Source organism: Bos indicus, chromosome 20 (assembly GCF_029378745.1).
Source record: "Bos indicus isolate NIAB-ARS_2022 breed Sahiwal x Tharparkar chromosome 20, NIAB-ARS_B.indTharparkar_mat_pri_1.0, whole genome shotgun sequence".
Classification (NCBI taxonomy): domain Eukaryota; kingdom Metazoa; phylum Chordata; class Mammalia; order Artiodactyla; family Bovidae; genus Bos; species Bos indicus.
This window is the reverse complement of record NC_091779.1, coordinates 31380841-31406834: the sequence shown is the minus strand read 5'-3', so window position 1 is coordinate 31406834 and position 25994 is coordinate 31380841. Positions and strand designations below refer to the sequence as shown.

General features: G+C 46.0%; 1 protein-coding gene across 1 annotated transcript in view; it reads left to right on the top strand.

Annotated features, from left to right (window-relative positions):
- NIM1K (NIM1 serine/threonine protein kinase) overlaps window positions 1-21246 on the top strand; it is an 86732-nt gene extending 65486 nt beyond the window's left edge. The window contains exons 3-4 of the mRNA XM_019983102.2: window positions 13273-13541; window positions 16618-21246. Coding sequence (XP_019838661.1) covers window positions 13273-13541; window positions 16618-17367 — 1019 coding nt within the window. The 3' untranslated portion in view covers window positions 17368-21246. The remainder of the gene's footprint in view (window positions 1-13272; window positions 13542-16617) is intronic.
- The last annotated feature ends 4748 nt before the right edge of the window (window positions 21247-25994 follow it).

Genomic DNA, 25994 nt, shown 5'->3' with positions numbered 1-25994 from the left:
CCACTGGACAATCAAGGAAGTCCCCCAACTTGTTTTTAAAGACAATCTCTCCTATTGGGTACATTCATTAAAATAGCAATTTAAAATGATGTTTGCTGGATGCAACTAGAGATTATTGTACTAACTGAAGTAAGTCAGAAAAAAGAAAGACAAATAATGTATGATATCACTTTTATGTGGAATCTAAAATATGGTGCAAATGAACCTATTTACGAAGCAGAAACAGACTCATAGACGTAGAGAATCTACTTGTGGTTACCAAAGGGGTGGGGGAGGGGAGGGATGGACTGGGAGTTTGGGATTACACATAGAGTGGATAAACAGGGCCCTACTGTAGAGCACAGGGGACTACATTCAGTATCCTAGGATAAACCATAATGCAAAAGAATGTTAAAAATAATGAAAATATGTGTATAAGTCATTCTGCTGTACAACAGAAATTAACACGATATTGTAAATCAACTGTGCTTCAATTAAAAAATAAATTAAAGGGACTTCTCTGGTGGTCCAGTGGTTAAGACTCTGCCTGCCAATGCAGGCGATATGCCTTGCAGCAACTAAACCCCAGCGCCACAGCTACTGAGCCTGTGCACTCTAGAACTCTCGAGCTGCAACACGAGAAGCCACCGCCATGAGAAGCTCACACACCAAATCGAAGACCAGCCCCCACTCCCCTCAACTAGAGAAAGCCGGAGCACAGCAACGAAGATCCAGTGCAGCCAAAAAAATAAAGTAAAAATAGATTAAATTATGTTTTCTTGCTTTAAGAATAGTTAGTGGCTTTGGTGAATCCATCCTAAAAAAAGTCCAGAATTACTATAATAAAAGAATGTTCTATATTTATAATGCAAAAGACTAAAAATAATTTATATGATCCAATGATACAGGCATGCTCAAGGACATTAAAGCAAATATACTGGGTGGAAGTCACACAACTATTAAAAAATCACGATTATGGGGAGTCTGTAGTAACATGGAAGATGCTTGGGACACGATAGTAAATAAAAAAGCAAAATTGAGTTTATACTTCAATGGGGATACTTATCTTGGACTCTTGTGAGCATTAAATGAGGTCACTTATTCAACAAATATTTGTTGATCACCTCCCATGTAACAGGCACTTTTCTAGGGACTGGAAATATAGCAGTGAACAAAATAGACAACAGTCTGTCCTGTGGAGCTTATGCTCCAGTGGAGAGAGACAGACAAACATAAGCCAGGAAAATATTCATTATGTTATGTAGTGATAAGAGACAAGAAGGAAGATAGAGCAGAGGGAAGGAGGTGGAGCCTTGGGGACTGCAGTTTTAGACAAGATGCCCAGGGACAGCCTTCCTGAGGAGGTGATCACTGAACTGAAGAGAATGAGGAAACTGGCCATGGGGTCCATGGGGGAACATGGTCAGGCAGAGGGGACAGTCCTCAGAAGAGCATCAAGGTGGGAGAGTGCCTGTAATACTCCAGAAATGGCCAAGGCAGGTCACGGCGGAGAGCAGCAGGGACCAGATTATGGAGGGCTAATGTGCTATACCGCATTGTCAGGATTTTGGCTTTTTCCTACAAGGGAAACCAGAGCCCTTGAAGGGAGCAGAGAAATGATGCGACCTGGCTTATGCTTAATAGGATCACCCTGGCTGCTCTGTTGAAAATAGGCTACAAGGGGTCAGAAGCAGAGATCAGCTGGGAGCCTATTATAATCCAGGCAAGAGAGAATGGTGGCTTGGGCCAGGAAGGGGGCAGTGAGAGGCTGAGAAGGGGCTGGCTTTTGGCTATATTTAGAAGTAGGGATAATAGGATTTGCTGACAGATTGAAAGTGGAGTGTAAAAGAGAAGAGTCAAGTACTCAAGGTTTTTGACTGCAAGAATAGTTTCCATTTACCAAAACTGGGAAGACTGTAGGAGGAACGGGTTTGGGATGGAAGACATCAGTATTGAATGTACACGTTGGACATGCCTGTTACACAAGCACAGCAGAGGCTGTTGGTGCCTCACTTGTGCCTCTTTGGGTCTTACCATCTCAGGGCATGCAAGCCGGGCCTTCATCTCTCATCTCTTTGCCTCTGGGCTTTCTCTAGCTGCTGGAGCTGCTTTTCCTGCATGCATGGGAGGCCAAAAATACAGGGGAATTAACATCTGTCAAGAGCATCCAACAACCAGTTACTGGAAGTAACTGATGTACCCCTGCTCTCTCACACTTCTCATCAGTCAGTCAGTTCAGTTCAGTCGCTCAGTCGTGTCTGACTCTGCGACCCCATGAATCGCAGCACACCAGGCCTCCCTGTCCATCACCAACTCCCAGAGTTCACTCAGACTCACGTCCATCGAGTCAGTGATGCCATCCAGCCATCTCATCCTCTGTCGTCCCCTTCTCCTCCTGCCGCCAATCCCTCCCAGCATCAGAGTCTTTTCCAATGAGTCAACTCTTCGCATGAGGTGGCCAAAGTACTGGAGTTTCAGCTTTAGCATCATTCCTTCCAAAGAAATCCCAGGGCTGATCTCCTTAAGAATGGACTGGTTGGATCTCCTTGCAGTCCAAGGGACTCTCAAGAGTCTTCTCCAACACCACAGTTCAAAAGCATCAATTCTTTGGCTAGTAAAACTCAAATGATAACTCGCAGCAGGATTTTTGGTGGATGGAAGGAACAAAAAAAAAAAAAAAATCCCCAGTAAAAAATGAAGCAGTCAGTGCCATAAGCCTCATGGATCAGTTTATTAAAGGGTAACTTACTCATAAGGTGGGATCAGGATTGGACAGACAATGATCTGGAAGCATTTGTAGGGTGTACTCTGCACTGCCAACCGGCCACTGGGACAATTCTAGAGCTAATCTAGGATATGGGGGTATGTATGTGCTTAAAACAGCAAGTGTATTTCTGAATCAAGATGATTGAAAGGGTAACGAGTCTTGTGGGTACCAGGAATATGCCAGCAGAAGTCTTCATCATTATTTGGGAACTAACAGAGCATAGAGGCCACCTGGACTTAACAATCCTTGAACAATATCTATGCGGTAGAAAATCCGCCTGCCAATGCAGCATACCCAGGTTTGATCCCTGGGTTGGGAATATCCCCTAGAGAAGGAAATGGCAACCCACTCTAGTATTCTTGCCTGGAAAATCCCATAGACAGAGTAGCCTGGTAGGCTACAGTCCTGGTAGGCTACAGTCTGAAAGAGACACAACTTAGCGACTAAACAACAATATTAACTACAAAGCTCTTGACAACAGAAAAGTGATTTACTGCATGGTGCAGTCCTGGATAGGGTCGGTGGAAGGACATGAGGAATTGTATGGGCCCAGGATGGTGTCAGTTATGCTAAGAGTCATACAGAATTAACTGGTAACTTGCTTAGTAACACATCCTTAATTGGCTGCCTTTCCTTTCCTCTCTCACTTCCTCATTCTTCTACCACTGTTTGCTGGGTACAGCTGTACCATTCCTCATCAACTGTTTGCAGTTGAATCATTACCTCATGATCTTCTTTGGAACCCAAACTGAGACAGCCACATGGAGAGGTCTTGTAGGCAGGTGTATATATGAACCTGGGATCACCAAGGAAATGATTGTAGAGATGGCCAAGGACTGAGCCTTCAGGTGTCCAACATTTAGAGGCTGGGCAGATGAAAAGAACACAGCAAAGGAACCTTAGAAGAAGTGGCAAGAGGTAGGAGGAAAACCAAGAGTGTGTTTCGTCAGAAACTCAGTGCAAAGATGTTTCTAGGAGGAGGGATGAAGCCTGAGAACTGGCCATTGTTTTTAGCAACTTGGAGATCATCGGTGACCCTGAGAAGAGCATTTTTAGTAGCATTATCTCTTAGGCTTAAGGTATAATGAGGGTGGGACTTCCCTGGTGGTCCAAGGGTTAAGAATCTGCCTTGTAATACAGTGACATGAGTTTGATCCCTGGTTGGGGAACTACGACCCCACGTGCTGAGGGGCACCTAAGGCGGCAGCCGCAACTACAGGAGCACGTGCACTGCAAAGAAGAGCCCGAGTGCCGCAACTAAGATTTATTTGGCAACTTAGCTAAATAGATAAATTAAAAAATACATATAGTGGGAGAACTGGGACAGTGACATAGGACCAACTCTTTAAGGGAGCTTTTCTATACAGAGAATGAGAAAAAGAGGCCTGATGTTGAAGGGGGAAGTGAGGTTTTTCTGTGACTTCTCAAAAACTTTTAAAACGTGTTCAGTGTACATAAATACACAAATGAAGTTTTTAAATCTGAAATATTCAGTTAAATGAATTTTCCAAACTAAAAAAGACCTATATAACCACCACCAAGTTCAAGAGAAAACATCCCCAGTACTTCAGAGGCTCCCCATCCCCGCTTCTATTTACTACATCCCCACATATAACTGGGCTTTCCTGGTGGCTCAGGGGTAAAGAATCCACCTGCCAATGCAGGAGACGTGGGTTCGATCCCTGGGTCGGGAAGATCCCCTGGGGAAGGAAATGGCAACCCACTCCAGTATGCTTGCCTGGGAAATCCTATGGACAGAAGAACCTGGTGGGCTATAGTCCATGGAGTCTCAAAAGAGTAGGACACAACATAGCGACTAAACAAGTGTAACCACTATCCTGACTTTTAACATCACAGATTACCTGTAAAACTTTATGTAAATGACCTCATACAGCGTGACTTCTTTTTTGTCTTGTTTCACATGCTCAATGTTAAATTTGTGAAAACCAGGGACTTCCCTGCTGGTCCAGTGGTTAGGACCCAGCACCCTCACTGCCAGGGCCCCTAGTTCAATCCATGGTGCAAATCACACAGCAGAGCCAAAAAAAAATTTTCTGGCGGGGGGAAACCATTCATATTATTTTGTGTAGTTTAGGTGCTTCATTCTTATGCTATACAGCAGCTCATTGTATGAATATATTATAATTTATGCCATCTATTGTTGATGAACATGAGGATAGTTTCCAATTTGGGGCTACTATGAATAATGTTACTATGAATATTTTAGTACAGTCTTTTGCTAGCATGTATGTATTTTTGTTGGGAAGATTTTTCATTTTTCTTAGATGGGTAAATAGCATGAATGTATGCAGATGGAAAAGATTAAGTAGAAAGGTTAAAATTGATGATGCAGGAGAGAAGAAAGAAATTTTGGCTGCCCATTCTTGAGTAGATGAGAGTAGATGGAATCTATTCAACAGGTAGAGGCGTCTTAGCCAGGCCTTAGGAGCAGGGACCATTTATCCAGAAGAACAAAAAGGAAGACAGAGTTTATGAGCACAGATTCAGGTAGGTTGGAAGACTTGAGGAAATTCTCTTCTATTGCTTTCTTTACTCAATACAATAGAAAGCAAGGTCATTCAGCTCTGAGCAAGGAGAGAAAGCATTAAAGAACTGATGGGAGAAAAGAAGCCATGAAAGTACCATCTAAAAGTGTAGGAGTGTTATTGGACCAGACAAATAAAGTGTTTGCCAGGAGCATTAAAGACGCACCCGAGGTTATAAATCATGAATTCAAAGTGAGACAAGCCATCATGTCACTGCCTGGATACAGGCAGAGAGTAGGTGAGAGGCTGGGTGTGACCAGGTATGTTTTAGCGGAGTGAACAGGATGAGAGAGAGAGCAGAGATGCTGAGGGAGCACACAAACCCATGCCAACAACAATAAAGATGCTTCTCCAACACATGCCATCATCCTCCCAGTTCCTCAACCCAGAAACCTTGACCTCTTCTTCAACCCTAAACCTTAGCTGAACCCCGAGTCCTACTGACTCCGCCTTCTAAATATCTCACCCTTTCCTAGTTGATTAAGCTGTTGTAATCTGTCTCCCTCATCCATGTTTATCCACACGGCAGCCAGAAGTGATCTTTTAGAAAACGCAAGCCTGGTCATGTAAGCTAGCTCTCTGCTTGAAACTTTCTAGTGGTTTCTTTTGGTTACCAGAGGGGAAGGGTAGGGGGTGGAGGGGATAGTTAGGGAGTCTGGGATTGACACTGCTATATTTAAAGTGGGTAAGTAACAAGGCCTTACTGTGTAGCACAGGGAACTCTGCTCAATATTATGTAACAACCTAAATGGGAAAATAATTTGAAAAAGAATGGATATGTGTATAACTGAAATCACTTTGCTGTTCAGCTGAAACTAACACAACATTGTTGTTGTTTATCAACTCTGTGCTGTGCTGTGCTTAGTCTCTCAGTTGTGTCTGAATCTTTGCAACCCCATGGACTGTAGCCCACCAGGCTCCTCTGTCCATGGGGATTCTCCAGGCAAGAATACTGGAGTGGGTTCCCATGCCCTTCCCCAGGGGATCTTCCCAACCCAGGGATCGAATCCAGGTCTCCCCAGATTCTTTATCGTCTGATCAACTATACTCCAATATAAAATAAAATAAAGAAAAAAAAAGAAAAGGAACTTTCCCATGGTTTCTCTGTGTGCTTAATCTGAGGTCCAGAATATGACTCAGGGACTTTGGTCCTGACTGACTCTCTGGCTTGTTTCTCTGTGTCCTTAATCTGAGGTCCAGAATATGACTCAGGGACTTTGGTCCTGACTGACTCTCTGGCTTCATCTTGGTTTATCTTTTCCTTCATTCCCCATGTGCCAGCTCCACGATCTTCTTTCAGTTCCTCAAAGGCAGTGGTCTCCAAAGTAGGGTTCATGTACCCCTGGAGGTGCCTAAGTGGGGGTGCCAACTGGGATGAGGGAGGAAAATATTAAAGCCTTTTTTTATATTTGTAATTGCATGGTTTTTAATATCAATGATTACATATACTAACAGTGTGTATATTTATAGTTACAGTTCAGTTACAGTTTAGTCACAGTCATGTCCAGTTCTTTGCGACCCCATGAACCGCAGCACGCCAGGCCTGCCTGTCCATCACCAACTCCCGGAGTTTACTCAAACTCATGTCCATTGAGTCAGTGATGCCATCCAACCATCTCATGCTCTGTCATCCCCTTCTCCTCTGACAACACGTGGTCCGCTGGAGAAGGGAATGGGAAACCACTTCAGTATTCTTGCCTTGAGAACCCCATGAACAGTATGAAAAGGCAAAAAGATATTAATAGTGCATGCATCTAATTTGTAAATATACATATATTAGAGCAGTGCTTAAAAATGTTTTATTAGTAAGGGAAGCTAATCAAAAAAGTGAATAGACTAGTCCCCTAAGGTGTCAGGGGCTTTCCTGTCTCAAGGTCTTTTCTCCTATACATCCCTATACACCCCTAAGTATATATCCACCTCCATATATATATATATATATATATATATATATATATATCTCCTTATTGCTTCTCCCCTACTTTCCTCTAATTAACACTTAGACTCCAGGGAAGGTGTTAAAAAATCTTCCCTGACTCCATGACTCGGGGTATATCCCCTTGTTTTTCACTCTACTGCATCCTGCTCTCTTACCCCGCAAGCCTGCTGTGCTGGACATCTCCCATCTGCTCCCCCAGGTCCATTTTCCACCCTTCATTTTCCACTCTGTCCCAGACTATAGTCCTCTAAGTTCCAGCTAAGTTTGGTTTGTAGGGAGATCTTGCAGGGGATCAAAGGAAGGAGAGCAAGAATCTGAGCTGTGTCCCCCCAGCCTGACTGTGAGGTTGATTCGGGCCAGCTATACTCTGGAAGAATGGTCGTGGCTCCTCTCAAGGCAGCTGCCTCTACACAGCACTCTCTAGGTTCTAATATCTTTTCCTTCCCCTTATCTCCTTGGTCCTAAAGACAGATTTTTGGTTGATCCACTCTAGGTTTGAAAAATTTGAATTAGTTGTTGACACTTAATGATTAGAATGATTGCATTACAATTCCGATGTCTCTTGAAAAACATTAGATTTGACAACACTGAGTCTACATTCCCGATAGTAACAATTGTCTGAAGTTGAGTAGCAGCTGCCTCTTTGCTTTGAGGCATGTATTCTTCAGGACGCCACAGTCCCCACTACTCCCTGTTGTCTTACAGTAAGCCTGCCACCTTATTTCCACCCTAGCCTCTAGAGACATTTAAGTTTGCAAGCCCTGGTTTAAAGAATGTGTCAGTCTTTTCACTAAATTTGGAGAAAGGGGAGGTTTACCTTTCAAATTTCTCTGCTTCTTTCTTTCTCCTCTCTGCCACTACCCAGGGAGTCCTCTCTCTGCCATTGCTATCATCACCTCCAAAAACACTGCCCTTAGGTATCCTCTGCTCCTATCCATTCCCCATACTGCAGCCTGAGTACCCATTCTAAAATGGGAATCAGGGACTTCCCTGATGGTCTAATGATTAAGAATCCACCTTGCAATTCAGGGGACATGGGTTCGATTTCTGGTCAGGGAACTAAGATCCCACATGCCTCGGAGCAGCTAAGCCCTCACACCACAACTAGAGAGCCTGCACATTCTAGAGCTTGTGCTCCACAACAAGAGAAGCCTTCAAGCTGCAACTAGAGAAATCCCATTCACTGTAAGGAAGACCCAGTGCAGCCAAAAAAATTTTTTTTAAAAAGAATAAAATGGAAATCAGATTATAACAATCCCTTAAAATCTTAAAATGTCTTCCCACATTTTAAGAATAAATGTTAATTTATGTTTTATTCTTCTCTAAAAATAAAGGCAATTAAAAAAAATTTGAAGTACAATATTATAATGGCCTTACAATATTATAATGGGCTTCCCTGATAAAAAGAAATTATATTACTTTCAGGTATACAACATAGTGATCCAATATTTTTATACAATACAAAATGATCACCATAAGTCATCTGTCACCATATAGAGTTATTATAATATTATTGACTATATTCCCTAACCTATATGTTACATCCCTGTGACTTTTATTTTATAACTGGAAGTTTGTACCTCGTAATCTATCCTTGTCAATTGAAAATGAAAAGCACAGCCTAAAAGTTGAGAATAATCTTTTATTCAGCAGACAAAACTGAGGACTTAAGTGGGGGACACAGTCTCTCAGATATCTCTGAGAGATTGCTCTGAAGAGGTAGAGGAGGAGCCAGAATAGATAGGAGTTCTTGCAACAAAGACCAGGTAGTCAGAAGTCCAAAAGATTACTGTTAAAGAAAACCAGATATCCCAAGTTAAGGAATTCAGCATTTTTCTATGTCTGGGAAGATGCAAGAGTCTGGACTCATTGAAACCATTCCTCGGATATGCACCTCAGCTAATGGAGCCATTATCCTGTGCTTTCTCCTCCTGAGTCTCCTCGGGTGCAGGGGGCTGGGGTTGCGGATGGGGGTGACTTCGGGGTGACTGCTTGATGGCTGGCATCCCATTTCCGTCCCCAGTTCCCTCAGGGCTCACCTTCAGCGGCTGTAATGTGAAGGCTTGATGGCTGCAACATTCTTTGTTTACTGATAGGTCAGGCAACATTTTTTTTCACATATAACCTATTTCTTCATTTCCTTCCTCCAAAGCTATATTTTTTTCTTTTTAAAAAATATTTCTTTATTTGGCTGCATCAGGTTTTAATTGCAGCATGTGGGATCTTTTGTTGAAGTGCACAGGCTTCTCTCTAGTAGTCGTGGCAGGGCGGGCTGGCTTAGTTGCCCTGAGGCACGTGGGGGTCTTAGTTCCCCAACCAGGACTCGAATTTCCCCTGCCTTGGAAGGCAGATTCTTAACCACGGGACCACCAGGGAAGACCCAAGGCTACATTTCTTGAAATAACTTCGAAGGCTCTGGGTCATGTGACACCTGCCTACTGTTCCGGGCTGGTTAGTGACTCCTTCCCCTCCACCGCCCACCCCGCCGCCCCTTCAATTCCCAGTGTCCAACATAGTGGGATCTTCAAACACAAACATGACATCTTGCCCAGACCTGGCACGCTGTCCCCTTCCCATGGCCAGGTATTGGGCCTCCTTCCTCACTTCCTGGTCACAGGGTGTGTCACTTCTTAATGGGGAGCTGTCTGTTCTCCCATCTGCACCCCTTCCTAACACATGCCACAGTGTAATAAGGTTTTTCTCAAACCCTCTGTCTCATATGTCTGTCTTCTTCACCATCTGGAACACAGTAGGTACTGCCTGAACGTTTGTTGAAGGAGTGGACTTAGAGACCTAGTTCTCCATGGAACTGCGATTTCTACCACTTAGTGGCAATCCAGAACACCAGGGATTTTTAAATGTTTTCTATGATTATTCATTAGTGTTAGAGGAGGCATGGTGGAGGAAGCAGGTTGGGACTAGAGTGAGCAGGCATACTGCTGCTGCTGCTAAGTCGCTTCAGTCGTGTCCGACTCTGTGCGACCCCATAGACGGCAGCCCACCAGGCTCCGCCATCCCTGGGATTCTCCAGGCAAGAACACTGGAGTGGGTTGCCATTTCATAGGTAGAATTTCAGGAAGGGCTTCCCCTCACAGCTCCTCTCTTGCCTAACTCTGACCCCGGCCCTGGGAGGGCAGCCTCTGCTCACAACCACTCAGGTATACAACTGAAAAACCAAAACTAGGATGGTGTTTAAAGGGCGGTTTGAGACAGCGCCTGACCTGCACGCAGTGCGAGGCGCGAGCGTGCCGCTCCCGGGCGGGAGGGGGAGACAGAGGAGGACCCGCACCTGAACTGAAGCCGGGCGGGCGCTGGGAGGACCGGGCGGAGAGGCGGCCTCTCCTACCGGCAAGCTGCCAGACTGAAGGACGGAATTCACTATTCTCGCTCTTAAAAACAACAGCTCGCGCCCTACCTCCAGGTGATCTGCCCTACCCAGGGATCAAACCAGGTCTCCTGCATTGTGGGGATGGCTTTACAATTCCAAGTGTACTAAAAAACCATGGAACTGCACACTATGGGTGGATTGTGTGCTGTGAGAATTATAAAAAATAAATAAATAAATAAAATAACAGCTCGCCTAACGGGCTACGCAAAACCAAAGTTTCTGTTTCAGGTGAACAGCTGCCCGGATTCTTAATCCCAAAGACTGAAGAGTAGGAAAGCCACGACGAGAGAGGGGACCCCTACCCCACCTTATCCCACCCCCCGTACCCCGGGGGGATAGCCGGGGCTGTCCGTCCCTCTGCCTGGAGCATGGCCTGCGGAGGGAGGGCGCGGAAGCCCCCCGGGTTCCGCTCGGTAGAGCCTCCCCCACGATGTTGCGATATTGCGGACACCCTGAGCCAGCGTGGTCACATCAGGCACCGGGAAATCCTGCCGCTGTCTTCTGGGAGACCTATGACCTACTTTAACAAAACCACTGACACTCTTACTTTAAACTAGCTGCTTCTATTTTCACGACTGTAAGATAGAAGCTCAGCTGGTAAAGAATCCTCCTGTAAAGCAGGAGACCCCGATTTGATTCCTGGGTTGGGAAGATGCCACGGAGAAGGGATAAGTTACCCACGCCAGTATTCTTGGGCTTCCCTAGTGGCTCAGAGTCCACCTGCAATGCAGGAGACCTGGGTTCGATCTCTGGGTTGGGAAGATCCTCTGGAGAAGGAAATAGCAACCCACTCCAGTATTCTTGCCTGGAGAATTCCATGGACAGAGGAGCCTGGCGGGCTACAGTCCATGGGGGTCACAAAGAGCGGGACACGACTAAGGGATTGAGGACACACACTGTGCCAAAGTTCTTCAAAGCAGTTGTTTTTCAAGTAGGTCAAATAGGAGCCTTGCCATCCTGTGTTCTCAGAAGTTTTCTTGCCTGGAAAATTATCAAAGTCTGGTCCAGTTTGAGCAAAAACATGAAGTGTCAGTTTTTAGTAGAGATTCATTCATTTTCAAACATTAACCATTTTTAATACGTAATTCATTGATGTTAATTGTATAATTAATTGTAGGAAAATTAAAAAAGGAAAACCATCCGTGATCCCCCTATTAATAATATAACTATTCTAAGCATTTGGTGTATTATCTTGCCAGATTTTTTTCCTATGCAAATGCATATTTGTGTTTTTCCTCATGTTCTTTGTTTTTAATGTTTATTTATTTATTGGTTGCGTGGAGTCTTTGTTGCTTCATGCAGGCTTTCTGTAGCTGCACTGCATAGGTGTCTCATTGCAGTGGCTTCTCTTGTTGCAGAGCACAGGCTCTAGAGTGTGGGGTTCAGTAGTTTGGCTCATGGGTCTAGTTGTCCTGCAGCATGTGGGATCTTCCAGGACCAGGGATCCTACCCATGTACCCTGCATTGGCAGGTGAATTTTTAACCACTGAACCACCAGGGAAGTTCCCTCACATGTTCTATATTGAATATCTTTCCATGTCTATCAATAAAGATCAAGATCATTATTTTAATCACTGCACATACCATTTTGATAGCTCTGTACCATTGTGGAGATAGGTGAACCACATTTTATTTTAACTATATCTCTTGCTAGACTCCTAAGCTGTTCTCTGTATCACCGAAGTCTTCTTACACAAGCAATCTTGTATATGCATCAGATTATTTAAGATTAACTGCCAAAATGGAAAAAGTCTGGGTAAAGTATTCGACCATTTTTAAGGCTCTCAAGATGTAAAACCAAACTACAATCCAGAACCATCTTACCAACTAGTCCTCCCACCAGTGGTACCTTGCAGTGCCCATCTCCTCATGGCTCTCTAACACTTCACCCACACTGAGCACTGATGCTTTCCATGCTGGTACATGGTGTGCCAGGCACTGACAACGTCAAATCAGAATGCAGCCCAGGCAGGAAGAGGGTAGGAGGAAGAAACGAGTAAGGAGTCATCATTTTCAGGGCAGGGTGCTGAGATTATTGTATAGAGAATACACAGAAATTGGATGTCATCTTCCGGGGACAGGTGTCATAGAAGGCTTCCTGGAAGAGGTTGTTTCTGAGGCTGGCCGTGAAGAATCATCTGTCATTAACCAAGTAAAGATAGGGAAGGAGTGATGAGCCAGATAGAGAAATAGTCCTGGTAGACGCAGGTAGAGAAGAGATCTCAGGTGTGAATGTAAAAGACCTTTTCAGTGAACTGCAAAGCATCCTGTAATGAACTGAAGGGTACATGGGGAGGTGGGGACCATGGACAGGAATGATGGACAATGAGGCTGAAGGGGTGGCTTGGACCTGATCAAGAGAGTCTCTGTTGGCTACGTAGAAGTGCTTTCTCCAGAAAACTGGATAAACCTCACCAAACTGAAACCTCCTGGGGAGGCAGAAGTTGGCATTAAAACCTATACATGGTAGAGTCATACTGATCCCAGGGACCAGCACTGATGTTGAACTCGGAAATTGCTAGGAGCTCTCTGAGCTATAAACAGCCACTTAACCTCTTTGTCTATTAAAATAAAAATAAAGGGACTAGGTTCCTTCCAGTTCTAAGCAGCTATGAACTCAGGCACATCCTTTGACTTTTTTCTTTTTTTCCAGAAAAAGTGGCTATTAAGATCCTGGATAAGACCAAGTTAGACCAGAAAACTCAAAGGCTGCTATCCCGTGAAATCTCCAGCATGGAAAAACTGCACCATCCCAACATCATCCGCCTTTATGAGGTCGTGGAGACTCTATCCAAGCTCCACCTGGTGATGGAGTATGCAGGGGGAGGGGAGCTCTTTGGGAAGATCAGCACGGAAGGGAAGTTCTCAGAACCAGAAAGCAAGCTCATCTTCTCCCAGATTGTGTCTGCCGTGAAGCACATGGTGAGCAGGGTGAGGAGGGAGGATCTAGCTCCCATTCCCCCCACAATGGAAGCATGGAGCTTTAGTTTACCGTTGTCTAAGCCAGCAGTCTTCAAACTTTTGGGCACTGGGGACTAGTTTTGTGAAAGACAAGTTTTCCATGGACCAGGGCAGGGGGTGGTTTCAGGATGGTTCTCATAAGGAGCTTGCAACCTAGATCCCTCCCATGCACCGATCACAGTAGGTTTCGAACTCTTTTGAGTATCTAATACCCTTGGCAGAGCTCAGGCAGTAACGCGAGTGACAGGGAGCAGCTGTAAACACAGGTGAAGCTTCACTTTCTTACCCGCCACTCACTTCCTGCTGTGCAGCCTGGTTCCTAACAGGCCATGGGCCAATACTGGGAGTCGGGGCCCCCTGATCTAAGCATCCCCGAGGGCTTCAGTCCTTTATAAGGGCAGATAGCAGTCCCTTCCGTGAGAGTCAGATGTCTGGCTGGGATTGTGCTCCTGACCTCCAAAGCGATGCCCAGGGGTCTCAGTTACATTTGTAGCCTCCTGGCTTCTGCGGAAGTTGGAGGAGTCACTCTGGGCAGCCAGACGACTGATACCCATTCCCTGGCCACACCCATTCCTCCAACCCCGTCTTCTGGTACTCAGAGAGCTGGCTTCTCGCTGCTTCTTGGCCTTGCCTTCCTCCTGTGTCTAAGCCCTCTCCCCGCTTATCACGCCTCACAGTCCGATCTCATCCACACTTCATGACCCAGCTCAGCTTGTCTCTGTGAAGCTTTCTTCAGTCTGGGCTCAGCCCGCACTGATCTTGATGCCTTTGGTGAACTCTTCTAGTTCTTCTGCCTCTGTGCTCAGCACACTAACACTTGCTTGTGTCTTTCTGATTTTAGTTCTCTGATTATTTCTTTAAATAAATCTGGTTTCCGTAAGCACACTCCCCCTGATTCTCCTGTGTCCTCTCTATCAACAGCCATATTACTGGGCACACAGGAGGAATCAGACTTGCAGTCCTGACCACCACTTGTACCACTCTGTTAGTGCAGAAGTTTTGGCCACCCTCTTTGCCCAGCCCTCAAAGTAACTGGCAGGAAGAGACACTTTTCTGGGATCTGTGTTAGCTGAGAAGCTGTATCTTTTGCTCCTCTTCTTGGATGTCGTGAGATAAGAACTGGAATCAGTGAGCTCCTGGCCAAATTATTAGCAGGGTATTAGTGCCCTAGGGACCCCAAAATCACATTTGAGAGGGAGAGGGGGAAGAAAAAGAAGTGAGCAAGGGAGAACCTAAGCCTGATAGTGGTGGCTGTGGTACCACCGATTGTCACCTAAGTGACTCTGTGCTGGGGTGGACTTTCCCCAGGCCGAGAACTAAGCCAGACCTATACCACGCACAATGGTGAAGCTCCAATACTTTGGCCACCTGACGCGAACAGCCAACTCATTGGAAAACACCTTGATGCTGGGAAAGTTTGAGGGCAGGAGAACGGGACAACAGATGACGAAATGGTTGGATGGTATCACCGACTCAGCAGACATGAGTTTGAACAAACTCTGGGAGATAGTGAAGGACGGGGAAACCTGGACTGCTGCAGTCCATGGAGTCACGAAGAGTCGGATATAACTGAGCGACTGAACAACAAATACCAAGCAGTGGAGCAGATGGTCAGAGTCTTCCACATTCTACTCAGAAAAGAGATCTGGCAGGAGAGCAGAGAGGATCCAGCAGTCGAGAATGCAGACTGAGTCCTCTGAGGCTCTATACCATGACTTTCTCCAGCTCTCAGGTCTCCAAAAAGAGAGGATGACAGGCATAGATCTGGATTTTATTGGGTTTGCTTCCTGTATGCCGGGACCATGCTGAACACTGCAGATACAGCATCACGTTCAGTTCTCACAAGAGCTTTGTGTGTGTGTTAGTTGCTCAGTCTTGTACGACTCTTTGCCACCCCATGGGGTGTAACCCACCAGGCTCCTCAGTCCATGAGATTTTCCAGACAAGAATACTGGAGTGGGTTGCCATTTCCTTCTCCAGGGGATCTTCCTGACCCAGGGATTGAACTGGGGTCTCCTGCATTGCTGGCAGACTCTACCATTTGAGCTACCAGGGAAGCCCATACAAGAGCCTTAGGAGGTGGTTCTCAGTGTTCTGTTTTACAAAGAAGGAAGCTGACATTCACATACACAACTGGCATAGTTGAACCTAGAACTAATAAAAATGTCAGGCTCCGAAGCTTGGATTCTTACACCAGAAGGTCCATCTGGAAAAGTAGCATTAAACCATTTCCCAAGTGCCCTTGGCATTAAACTGGTCAAGAGTCTTCAAGCTTGTCTGGATCCAGAATGCAAGGGTGGGATGGGATCTGCTGCCAGAAACTTGTCCACTATAAATTGCTCCCTTCTACTGAATTGTATAAAGTTAGAGGAGCCCATCCAAAGGAGCAGGGGTAGGGGGTCGGAGGAGGGCTCTTTTTCTTCTTGAGGTTGGCCCTAGTCGAGAGATTGCTCAGCCAGGAAAACCCGCATATGGTCTCAGAGGTGAAGGATTAACTGTCTCATTGTGTTTCACAAGATCTAGGTCTTTCTCATTCTCTCTCTCTTTAGTCACTAAGTCTTGTCCAATTCTTGTGACCCCATGGACTGTAGCCTGCTAGACTCCTCTGTACATGAGACTCTTCAGGCAAGAATACTGAAGTGGGTTGCCATTTCCTTCTCCGGGGGATCTTCCTGACCCAGGAATTGAACCTGGATCTCCTGCATTGCAGGCAGATTCTTTACCAACTGAGCTAGGAGGGAAGCCCATCTAGGCCTTACTTTTGGCACTAATTCCTAAGTCCACGTCAGGGACAGACTCCAGCTTTGACTCCACAGAAAAGAACCTTTGGTCTGCTTGGAGGGTACAGGTGTTACATTTGGCTAAAGGTTATGCCAGGGCAGCTTGCAAGGTCTGAGATCTGATATGACTTAAGTTGATTTCCATTGAATTTCTGTTGTTACACCAACATCACCTCACTGTTTCAGAGCAACTGCTGCATCTTTAATGTTGGCTTTTACTTTGAGAATGACTTTCCCTCCTTTGTCTTTTTCCACAGCATGAAAACCAAATTATTCACAGAGATCTGAAAGCAGAAAATGTGTTCTATACCAATAATACTTGTGTGAAGGTGGGCGACTTTGGATTCAGTACAGTCAGTAAAAAAGGTGAAATGCTGAACACTTTCTGTGGGTCTCCACCCTACGCGGCGCCTGAACTTTTTCGAGATGAGCACTACGTCGGCGTTTATGTGGACATCTGGGCCTTGGGGGTGCTTCTCTACTTCATGGTGACTGGCACCATGCCATTTCGGGCAGAGACCGTGGCCAAACTGAAGAAGAGCATCCTGGAAGGCACCTACAGCGTGCCTCCACACGTGTCGGAGCCCTGCCTCCGCCTCATCCGGGGAGTCCTCCAGCCAGTACCCGCCGAGAGGTACGGAATCGACTCCATCATGAACAATGAGTGGATGCAGGGGGTGCCATATCCCACCCCTTTGGAGCCTTTCCAGCTAGATCCCAAACATTTGTCAGAGACCAGCAGCCTCAAAGAAGAAGAAAATGAGGTCAAAAGCACTTTAGAACACTTGGGCATTACGGAAGAGCACATTCGCAATAACCAAGGGAGAGATGCCCGAAGCTCCATCACAGGGGTCTATCGAATTATTCTGCATAGAGTCCAAAAGAAAAAGGCTTTGGAAAGTGTTCCAATAATGATACTACCAGACCCTAAAGACAAGGACCTAAAGAAAGGATCCCGTGTCTATAGAGGCATAAGACACACATCCAAATTTTGTTCAATTTTATAAATTGCATTAGATTGCTGGTAATTAACTAAGATCGTTGTTGCTGCTTTTAAATTTTTTTCACCAACTTGAGTGGAGACTTTTTGTAATTTTTAAATAAATTTAAATTTAAGATATGCATTTCCCCCTGCCCCTCCCAAACGTTTGTTAGCTCAGATTCTAGCTTGGTTTGCAATCTTGTCTTATTCTCAAACTCTAGCCTTCATTCAGTTAATCGAGGAATATTTACAGTGCCAGCCACGTGCTACGCACGATTTAAGGTGCTGCAAAATAGGATGGCCAAGCAGTCCAGGGTACTGTGTTCAGATAGCAGTATCCCCTAGAGGTGTGGGTTTGAACCCCACTGCTGAATGAATTTCCCAGCTAGCTCAATGGTAAAGAAGCTGTCTGTCAATGCAGGAGACACAAGAAACATGGGCTCAATCCCAACGATCCCCTGGAGGAGGAAATGGGCAACCCATTCCAGTATTCTTGCCTGGAGGATCCCCACGGACAGAGGAGCCTGGGGGGCTGCAGTCCATGAGATCGCAAAGAGTCAGACAGGACTGAGCAGACACATTGCGTTACATTACCATATACCAGGCACTGTTTAAGATCCTGCAAAATCAAAAATAGGCCAAGTCCTTCCTCTCCTGTGTGGGATAGTCTTGTGCTGAACAAATGTACCAACAACAGCAACAACATTTTCTAAAATATCAGATAGTAATAGATGCTACACAGATAATTCAAATACAGTAATCTGATATTAGAGGCTTGCCACTTTGTATGTTTTGGAAGGCCGGTTTGTGTAGCCGACGATCTGAGATCTGAATGAGAGCAGGAGTGACTTGGAAAGCCAGCTGTGAGCATCAAGCAATGAAGGGTTTGAGACATGGTTCTTTTCTAACAGAGCCTAGGACAGAGGCTCCAGGTAGAGTGATTGATTTGGGAAGTGATCCTAGAGAGCAGGAAGGAGGGTAGAGGAGAGAAGCAGGGAGGATCATTACAGGGTGGCCCATGCTCCAGGTGACTGTCACCCAGTCCTGTAGGATGCTCTGAGGAGCCTTATGAAACACATCTGAGGAGTCTGCCCAGGGTACTAAAAGGGAAAGTGTCTATCCAGCTGCTCTTGGGGCCCTACGATGCCACCTGCACCTCCAGATTATGATGAGTGAGGGCCACGGGGGCTCCCCATGCTTCTCATGCCTTAGAGCCGGGGCAACCCCAGGGCAGGAAGTAAGAGGTACACACAGTTGGCCCTGGGACAAGATGCAGTCAAATAGGGCCTGCGTGAAGCCACCAGCTTGCCCCAGTGATTGCTGCATCAGTGGCTGGAGAAGGAAGTGTGGCTGAAAGGATCTGAAATCGGTGGTCGGACACAGCCCACCCCCAGCCCTCCTCATATTCTTCTTCCATTGAAGTCTGATCCATTGCTGTCATTCTCCTTCACGGGGTGAGAGCTGGAAGGACTTAATGCAGTAGGATTAGTCAAATAAGTCCCAGGGGTGATTCTCAAGTTCCAGGTCACCAGAATCACCCAGAAGGTGTGTTAAAACAGACTATGAGGCCCTGCCCCCAGTTTTGGAGTCAGAAGTGAAAGTGTTAGTTGCTTAGTCAGTTTATGTCATTCACTCAATCGTGTCCGACTCTTTGTGACCCCATGGACTGCAGAACGCCAGGCTTCCCTGTCCATCACCAACTCCCAGAGGTTGCTCAAACTCATGTCCATCGAGTCGGTGATGCCATCCAACCATCTCATCCTCTGTCTTCCCCTTCTCCTCCTGCTTTCAATCTTTCCCAGCATCAGGGTCTTTTCCAATGAGTCAGTTCTTCACATCAGGTGGCCAAAGTATGGAAATACAAATTCTTCAAGAGGGTCCTTGACGGTCATGGTGAATCATTTCCGACTCTTTGCGACCTCATGGACCATACAGTCCCTGGAATTCTCCAGGCCAGAATACTGGAGTGGGTAGCCTTTCCCTTCTTCAGAGGATCTTCCCAACCCAGGGACTGAACCCAGTTCTCCAACATTGCAGGGGGATTCTTTACCAGCTGAGTCACAAAGGAAACCCAAGAATACTGGAGTGGGTAGCATATCCCTTCTCCAGGGGATCTTCCTCACCCAGGAATCTAACCAGGGTCTCCTGCATTGCAGGCGGATTCTTTACCAACTGAGCTATCAGAGACTGTCATGGCAAGAAAAATCAATTCTGCTTCCATCTATTGGTGCCCAGACTTGTATATTTTAACAGCAAGGAGCATATATTTATGAGCCAGTGTTAAAGCATGTATACTGAATCCTGGGAGTCAGCACCCCAACCCTGCAGGATGTTGTCCTATGGCCAGTGTCTTAACTGAGCTGCTCCATTGCTCTGTCTCTGCTGGCTGCTTCTACTGCTGAGGTACTTAATAAGAGAAGTACATCCCATGGTCATGTGCCCGTTGCCCCCACTGCTTTTACCAAAGATGTGGTATTTGAGGCAATGGTATGTAATATACATGACAATGGATCAGGTATTCTCTAGGACCTCGCATGATGGTCTTGGAGGATTACACTCAAGACAGGAAAGGTGAACCTATATCCTGTGTAGATGTCAGCTCTGTGAGGATGAATCGTTGCTTTGTCTGTCCGAATGTATGACTCTGTGGATCTGATAATGCTCAGCTCACAAGGAGATCTGCTTGGTCCCTTGGTGACCCATAATCAGGTGCTCAGTCTCTCCTAGGGCCCAGAAACATGCCGAGAGCCTGAGGAGATCTCTGTTGCAGAAAGCGTGGCTCACTCCCGGATCCTGCAGGGCTGTCTATAACCTTCTGCAGGGGTGGCCAAAGAACACACTGTGTTCTTAAGCACCACTTAGACAGAGTAGCAATGCAGTTTGCAGTGAAGCCTGAAACTACTGTAGGTCTTTTTTCTGTAGCATCCACCTGAAACCAGCAGCCCTGATAAATGGGCTGGAGGAATATACCAGGTGCAACGTGTGTTTCCAAAACCCAGAGAGGCCTACTAAACCCCGTGTCTCTATCTCAGTGATAAAGGGTACAAGGTGCAACATACAGAGATGTGCCTCAAGTCACTGGTCTCTACATGCTTCATCAGTGTGGCCTGGCCCCTCCATTTTCATAGGACTTATCACCCACACTCTGACACACACGTCTTAGTACGGCCTCTGTAGGACTCGTTACTTTCTGATGACACATCCACCTAGAATGCTGTCGTATGGACCAGCATAAAGTGCTGCAGAGTGTCCAGATGATGAAGGTCCTTTTAGACTATCTTGTGACGTAGAGCAGGAGATTTCACATTGCCTCGGGACAATAGAATAAGTAAGAATTTCTGTCTATCCCAGAAAAGTGTAAACTTCTTTTTAATTTTAAATTTATTTATTTTTTAATTGAAGGTTAATTGCTTTCCAGAATTGTGTTGGTTTCTGCCAAACATCAATATAAATCAGCCTTAGGAATACACATGTCCCTTCCTCCTGAACCTCCCTCCCACCCTCCTCCCCATCCCACCCCTCTAGGTTGTTACAGAGCTCTGGTTTGAGTTCCCTGAGTCATACAGCAAATTCCCATTGGCTATTTTATATATGGTAATGTAAGTTTCCATGTTACTGTCTCCATATGTCCTAACCTCTCCTTCTCCCCAACCCCTGCCCCCGGTGTCCATAAGTCTGTTCTGTGTGCCTGTGAACTGCTTTTAATCCTCCCTTTTGATGTAAAATGAAAATGAAAATTTCCCCCCAAATAGCTGCATATCAATGCTAGAGTCTTTGTGTAAAATGCACACCCAATATGGCGGTGAAAACTGAGACTAACAGCGGTCCACCATCATTAGCCATCTGCTCTTTCAGAGTCTGATGAGTAAATTAAAGTAAGTTGACGAAGTTATGATGGAAGCCATTACCTTTGGGTCCTTTATTCTCCCATGGTGACACTGATGGATGCATTTCCTCATGTGGTTACTTACGAGTTATTAACATGGCTGGGGAGATGACATACTTTCAGAGGTCTCCATGTGGTGCCTCCTCTCAAAATGGTTCTTACTCCACAGGTCAGGGGTCTAAATGTGTTTATCCCAAATAGGTACTTGGAGATGAAGGAAAGGACCCCAAGATGAGACCCCCAGTGTGGGATAGACTTTGGCCAGAGCTCCAGCCACCACCTGGTTCCCACAGGTCTCCATCCCCTCTGTCTACATGTAGGGCTGTAATGGTACTTGGGGTTCTCTGGTGTCCACTTCAGTTCACACCTTTTATCCAACAGGCCTTAAACATCCTGGGTGCGCGTATCATAGGCACTTGTAGCAGGGCCTTTCTTCATGGAATCTTGGCTCCCTCCTCACTGCGCACTGGATCTGTAAATTAACTCAGATCTGGAATCATAATTTTCTTATTGTGACAGGCTATACCAGCCTGCTGCTCACAGCTTGTCTCTTTTCTTTCCTTTTTGGTTATACAAGTCAAGTAACACTCTACAAATTGTCACTCAGAACTCTGATCTGTTAGCAATTGTCCCAAAGCCCTGCAAACCAAGCTCCTGGACTCCCCCTCTAGCCTCACTGCCCATTTTACTATGCCAACCTCGCCTCTGACATTTAAATAATGGTACATGGCCTCTGCCATTCTGGAATCCCATGCATGCCCTGTTTCATGACAGCACTTTCTACTGTCATCCCTGCCTGCAGGGGGCGGTCGTCACTGAGCTTGTGGGAATTGGGGTGCCCCCTTCCTCCCCACTGCAGTCTTTGTTCCTGCGTGAAGGCAGTGTCCTGGGAACTTAGGTGGTTCTTCAGTCTCACATAATGAATCCATTCTAACAGCAACACCTCTTGGAACTTTCTGAGCCTTTCCTTAATCATGTAGCACAGCAGTTCCACCATCTCCACCTCGCTGGTATGCCAGACTCACATCCAAACCTCAGTAGCCATCCCAGCAGTGATATCAGGACCAGCTTCAGGTGACCTTCACCTCACGGGGACAGGCTCCCATGATAATAAAGTCTCCGTCATCCTGCCTCAACCTCCATCCCCAGCTCCCTATCCTCGGGGCCCACTCGCACACATTCCCCTCTGGTTCCTGACAGTAGCATATTAGCCAGCTTCTGTAATCCCCTCAGTGTCTAGGTGCTTTCTCCCTGACAGAGGTTGTATTTCTCTGCTCAGACTATGTTGAGACAGGACCAGTTCCTTGTTTGGAGAATAATGGTCTTGGAAGAACATCTTGAGGTCAAGCATCCTCGGTGTCGGTCTCACCAGTGGTCTTGGCAGGCTCTTCAGGAAAGGAAGTACGAGCTGCTCCTACCAGCCCCACACTCGAGGGATCCTGGTCTTCAGCATTGCAGGCTCTTCTACCCTGTTTGCCCTGCCTTGTCCTGCTCTTGCTATTGAGGCTGCGACTTTGATACGGAATGGTCAAGACTGAGTATTTCATTTCCTTTGCAGCTCAGCCTGCCTTACAGTAGACCTGGTGCCTGTTTTATGTAGTGTTCTCTCTGCTGCAGGAGAGAAGCTCTCCTTAACTCTCACTTCAAAGGCTTTTAGTATACCTTGAGCTGATTGTCGTCACTGTTCAGTCTCAGTCATGTCTGACTCCTTGTGACCCCAGGGACTGCAGCACGCCAGTCTTTCCTGTCCTTCACCATCTCCTGGAGCTTGCTCAAACTCGAGTCCATGGAGTCAATGATGCCATCCAACCATCTCATCCTGCCCCACCATTTCCTCCTGCCCTCAACCTTGAGCTGACAGTTGACTTAAACCTGTCATTGCCCCCCACAAACCCCCAAAGGTTTCTGAAACAGTTAACAAAAGCTAGCCAAATCCGGAGACTTTTATCATTGCCCCATTCCATCAGGTGCCATATGATCCAGTATTTCACCTTCCATCTGTACCTACAGACCACAGGCTCAGCAGGAATCGTGCTGCTCCTGCAAGCCAGGGTTGTCAGCACCCTGCTTACCAACAGCACATCAGCGTTCTATTGACAGTGCCATGAGACAGAAGTCCATCATGTGTCTCTTGGGGTTAAGATCCAAATGGCATCAGGCCTGGTTCCTTATCAGGGGAGCACCCACTGCCTTGCTCTTACCTGCTCCTAGAGGTGGCTCATTGAAGGCAATGGCACCCCACTCCAGTACTCTTGCCTGGAAAACCCCATGGACGGAGGAGCCTGGTAGGCTGCAGTCCATGGCGTCGCTACGAGTCAGACACGACTGAGCAACTTCACTTTCACTTTTCACTTTCATGCATTGGAGAAGGAAATGGCAACCCACTCCAGTGTTCTTGCCTGGAGAATCCCAGGGACAGAGGAGCCTGGTGGGCTGCTGTCTATGGGGTCGCACAGAGTCGGACACGACTGAAGTGACTTAGCAGCAGCAGCAGCAGCAGAGGTGGCCCATATGCCTTGGCTCGTGATCTCCTTTCCCCATCTTCAAAGTTAGCAATGGGCCATCTCTTTGGTTATCCTTTTATAGACACATCTCATTCAGACTACAGCCCAGAAAGGTTCTCTGCTTTTAAGGGACCCTGTGATTATGTTGGGCCTATCTGGACAATCTAGGATATCTCCGTTACAAGGTCTTCAACCTTGATCACTTCTGGTTTTACCATGTAAGGTCACATACTCATAGGTTCCCAGAGGCAGAGATCTTTGGCTGGGGTGTGGGAACCATTCTGCCTACTGCAAATAGCAGTGGGGTTTTTGCCATGACTGTCAGTAAACCAGCTCCAACCATCTATCCTGAGAGTCAGGCTGTTCTGGGTACCAACTGTATTAGCCTGGCTTCTCCAAAAGAACAGCCTGAGACAGAGGCTTCCATGTAAGTCATTTATTTGGGAACTGTTCCTACAATGCAGGAATGAAATATAAAAGAGGCAAGCCAATAAAAGGATGTATTGCCAAATTGGCTGAAGTGAAGTGAAGTGAAAGTCGCTCAGTCATGTCTGACTCTTTGGGACCCCAAATTCTCTAGGTAGCCTATCCCTTCTCCAGGGGATCTTTCCGACCCAGGATTGAACCAGGGTCTCCTGCATTGCAGGTGGATTCTTTACCAACGGAGCTATCAGGCAACTGGTAGTTCAGCAGAGGAACTGCCAGCCTGGAAGGCTTCCCTGCCCAGGCGAGGGAAGCGGGGAAGCATTTCTCGACCAGCAAGTAAGGATCCACTGCTGTCAAGAGTGGTCCTGTGGGAGCTTAACTTCTCTACACTTCTGGGCCATGAAATTATGAGTTCCAATGACCTCTGTGTGGACCTCGTATCACAGTGAGACCAAAGTGAGGGGTGTGCAGCAGGAATCCGAGAAGAGGTACTATCATATTCTCTGAGATCCCAGTCAGAGACCGCATGGACATAGCTGTCACAAATGCGACTGCTGTAGAAGGCAGGGCAAAGGAGGCCTGAAGTGGGGTCCACAGACCGAAGGCTCTAAGGCTGGAGTAAGTGAAGCGCAAGTGTTAGTCACTCAGTCATATCCAACTCTTTGCAACCCCATGGACTGTAGCCTGCCAGGCTCCTCTGTCCACGGAATTCTCCAGGCAAGAATACTGAAGTGGGTAGCCCTTCCCTTCTCCAGGGGATCTTCCTGACCCAGGGACTGAACCTAGGTCTCCTGCACTGCAGTTAGATTCTTTATCATCTGAGCCATCAGGGACGCCCAGGGTGGAATAAACTTGGCGTATGTGAGGAGCAGAGAAGGCAGGGGCAATGAAAACATAGGAGGCCTTAGTAGTACTGAGTAAGCAGTGGCCAGATGCCTCAGGACTTGGCAAGTTTGAATAACGAAATCTGATATGTAGGGTGAGAAGTGCTTACTACTCAGGTAGTCCAGGCAGCCTTCAGGGAGGAAGCAGATCTTGAGCAGAGATCCCCAAAGGTCAACAAGGCTTTGCTAAGATGAAGTGGAGGTGCTAGTTTAATAGCATGCAGAAACAGCTGGAGACAAAAGGAAGCTTTAGTTCAAAACTTTCATTATTTTTTTACTCTATTTTTTACTTTTATTACTCTGCACAGTAATGAAATAAGACAAAGAAAAGGTGAATTCTTTGCTTTGCACTTCTAAACATTTAAAATGAAAAGTAAAAAAAAAAAATAAGTAAAAAACAAAAACAAAAACAAAAAAACAAAATGAAAAGTACATTTTTTGTTATAAGCTAGACCCCTGATAATATATAAACTTTCTGAGGCTTGGTATTCATAATCTTCAGCACCATAGTATTGACTTAGTACTAGTTTGACGGGGAAAAAAATAAAAAATCACAGGTCAATTATTTCTTTCTCCCACTAAACTAGGAAAAAAATAGGAACTTCTAATTTAATTAAGAGTGGTTGCTAGAAATTTTAAAGGAAGTGTTTGCTTTTATATGAAGATTACATAGCTCTAATTATTTAAAGATCCTGTTACATCCCTGGGTCTCTCCATTTCTATTTTAGTGTGTCAGGACATTTCAAACAGCAAACAAGAGATGAAGGGTATCAACCAAGTCCCAGGAGGATGGGAAGTAGCTGTCTGCATCTGTGAGTTCTGTCTAGCATTCATCTTCAGTGTACTTACCACTGTTCATGAAATAAACAAAATCCAGAAAGTAAAAAAAAAAAAAAAGTTAACCGCAAAAACTCCAAAAAGGAGAAGGGGAAGGATAGAATTCTCAAAGTCA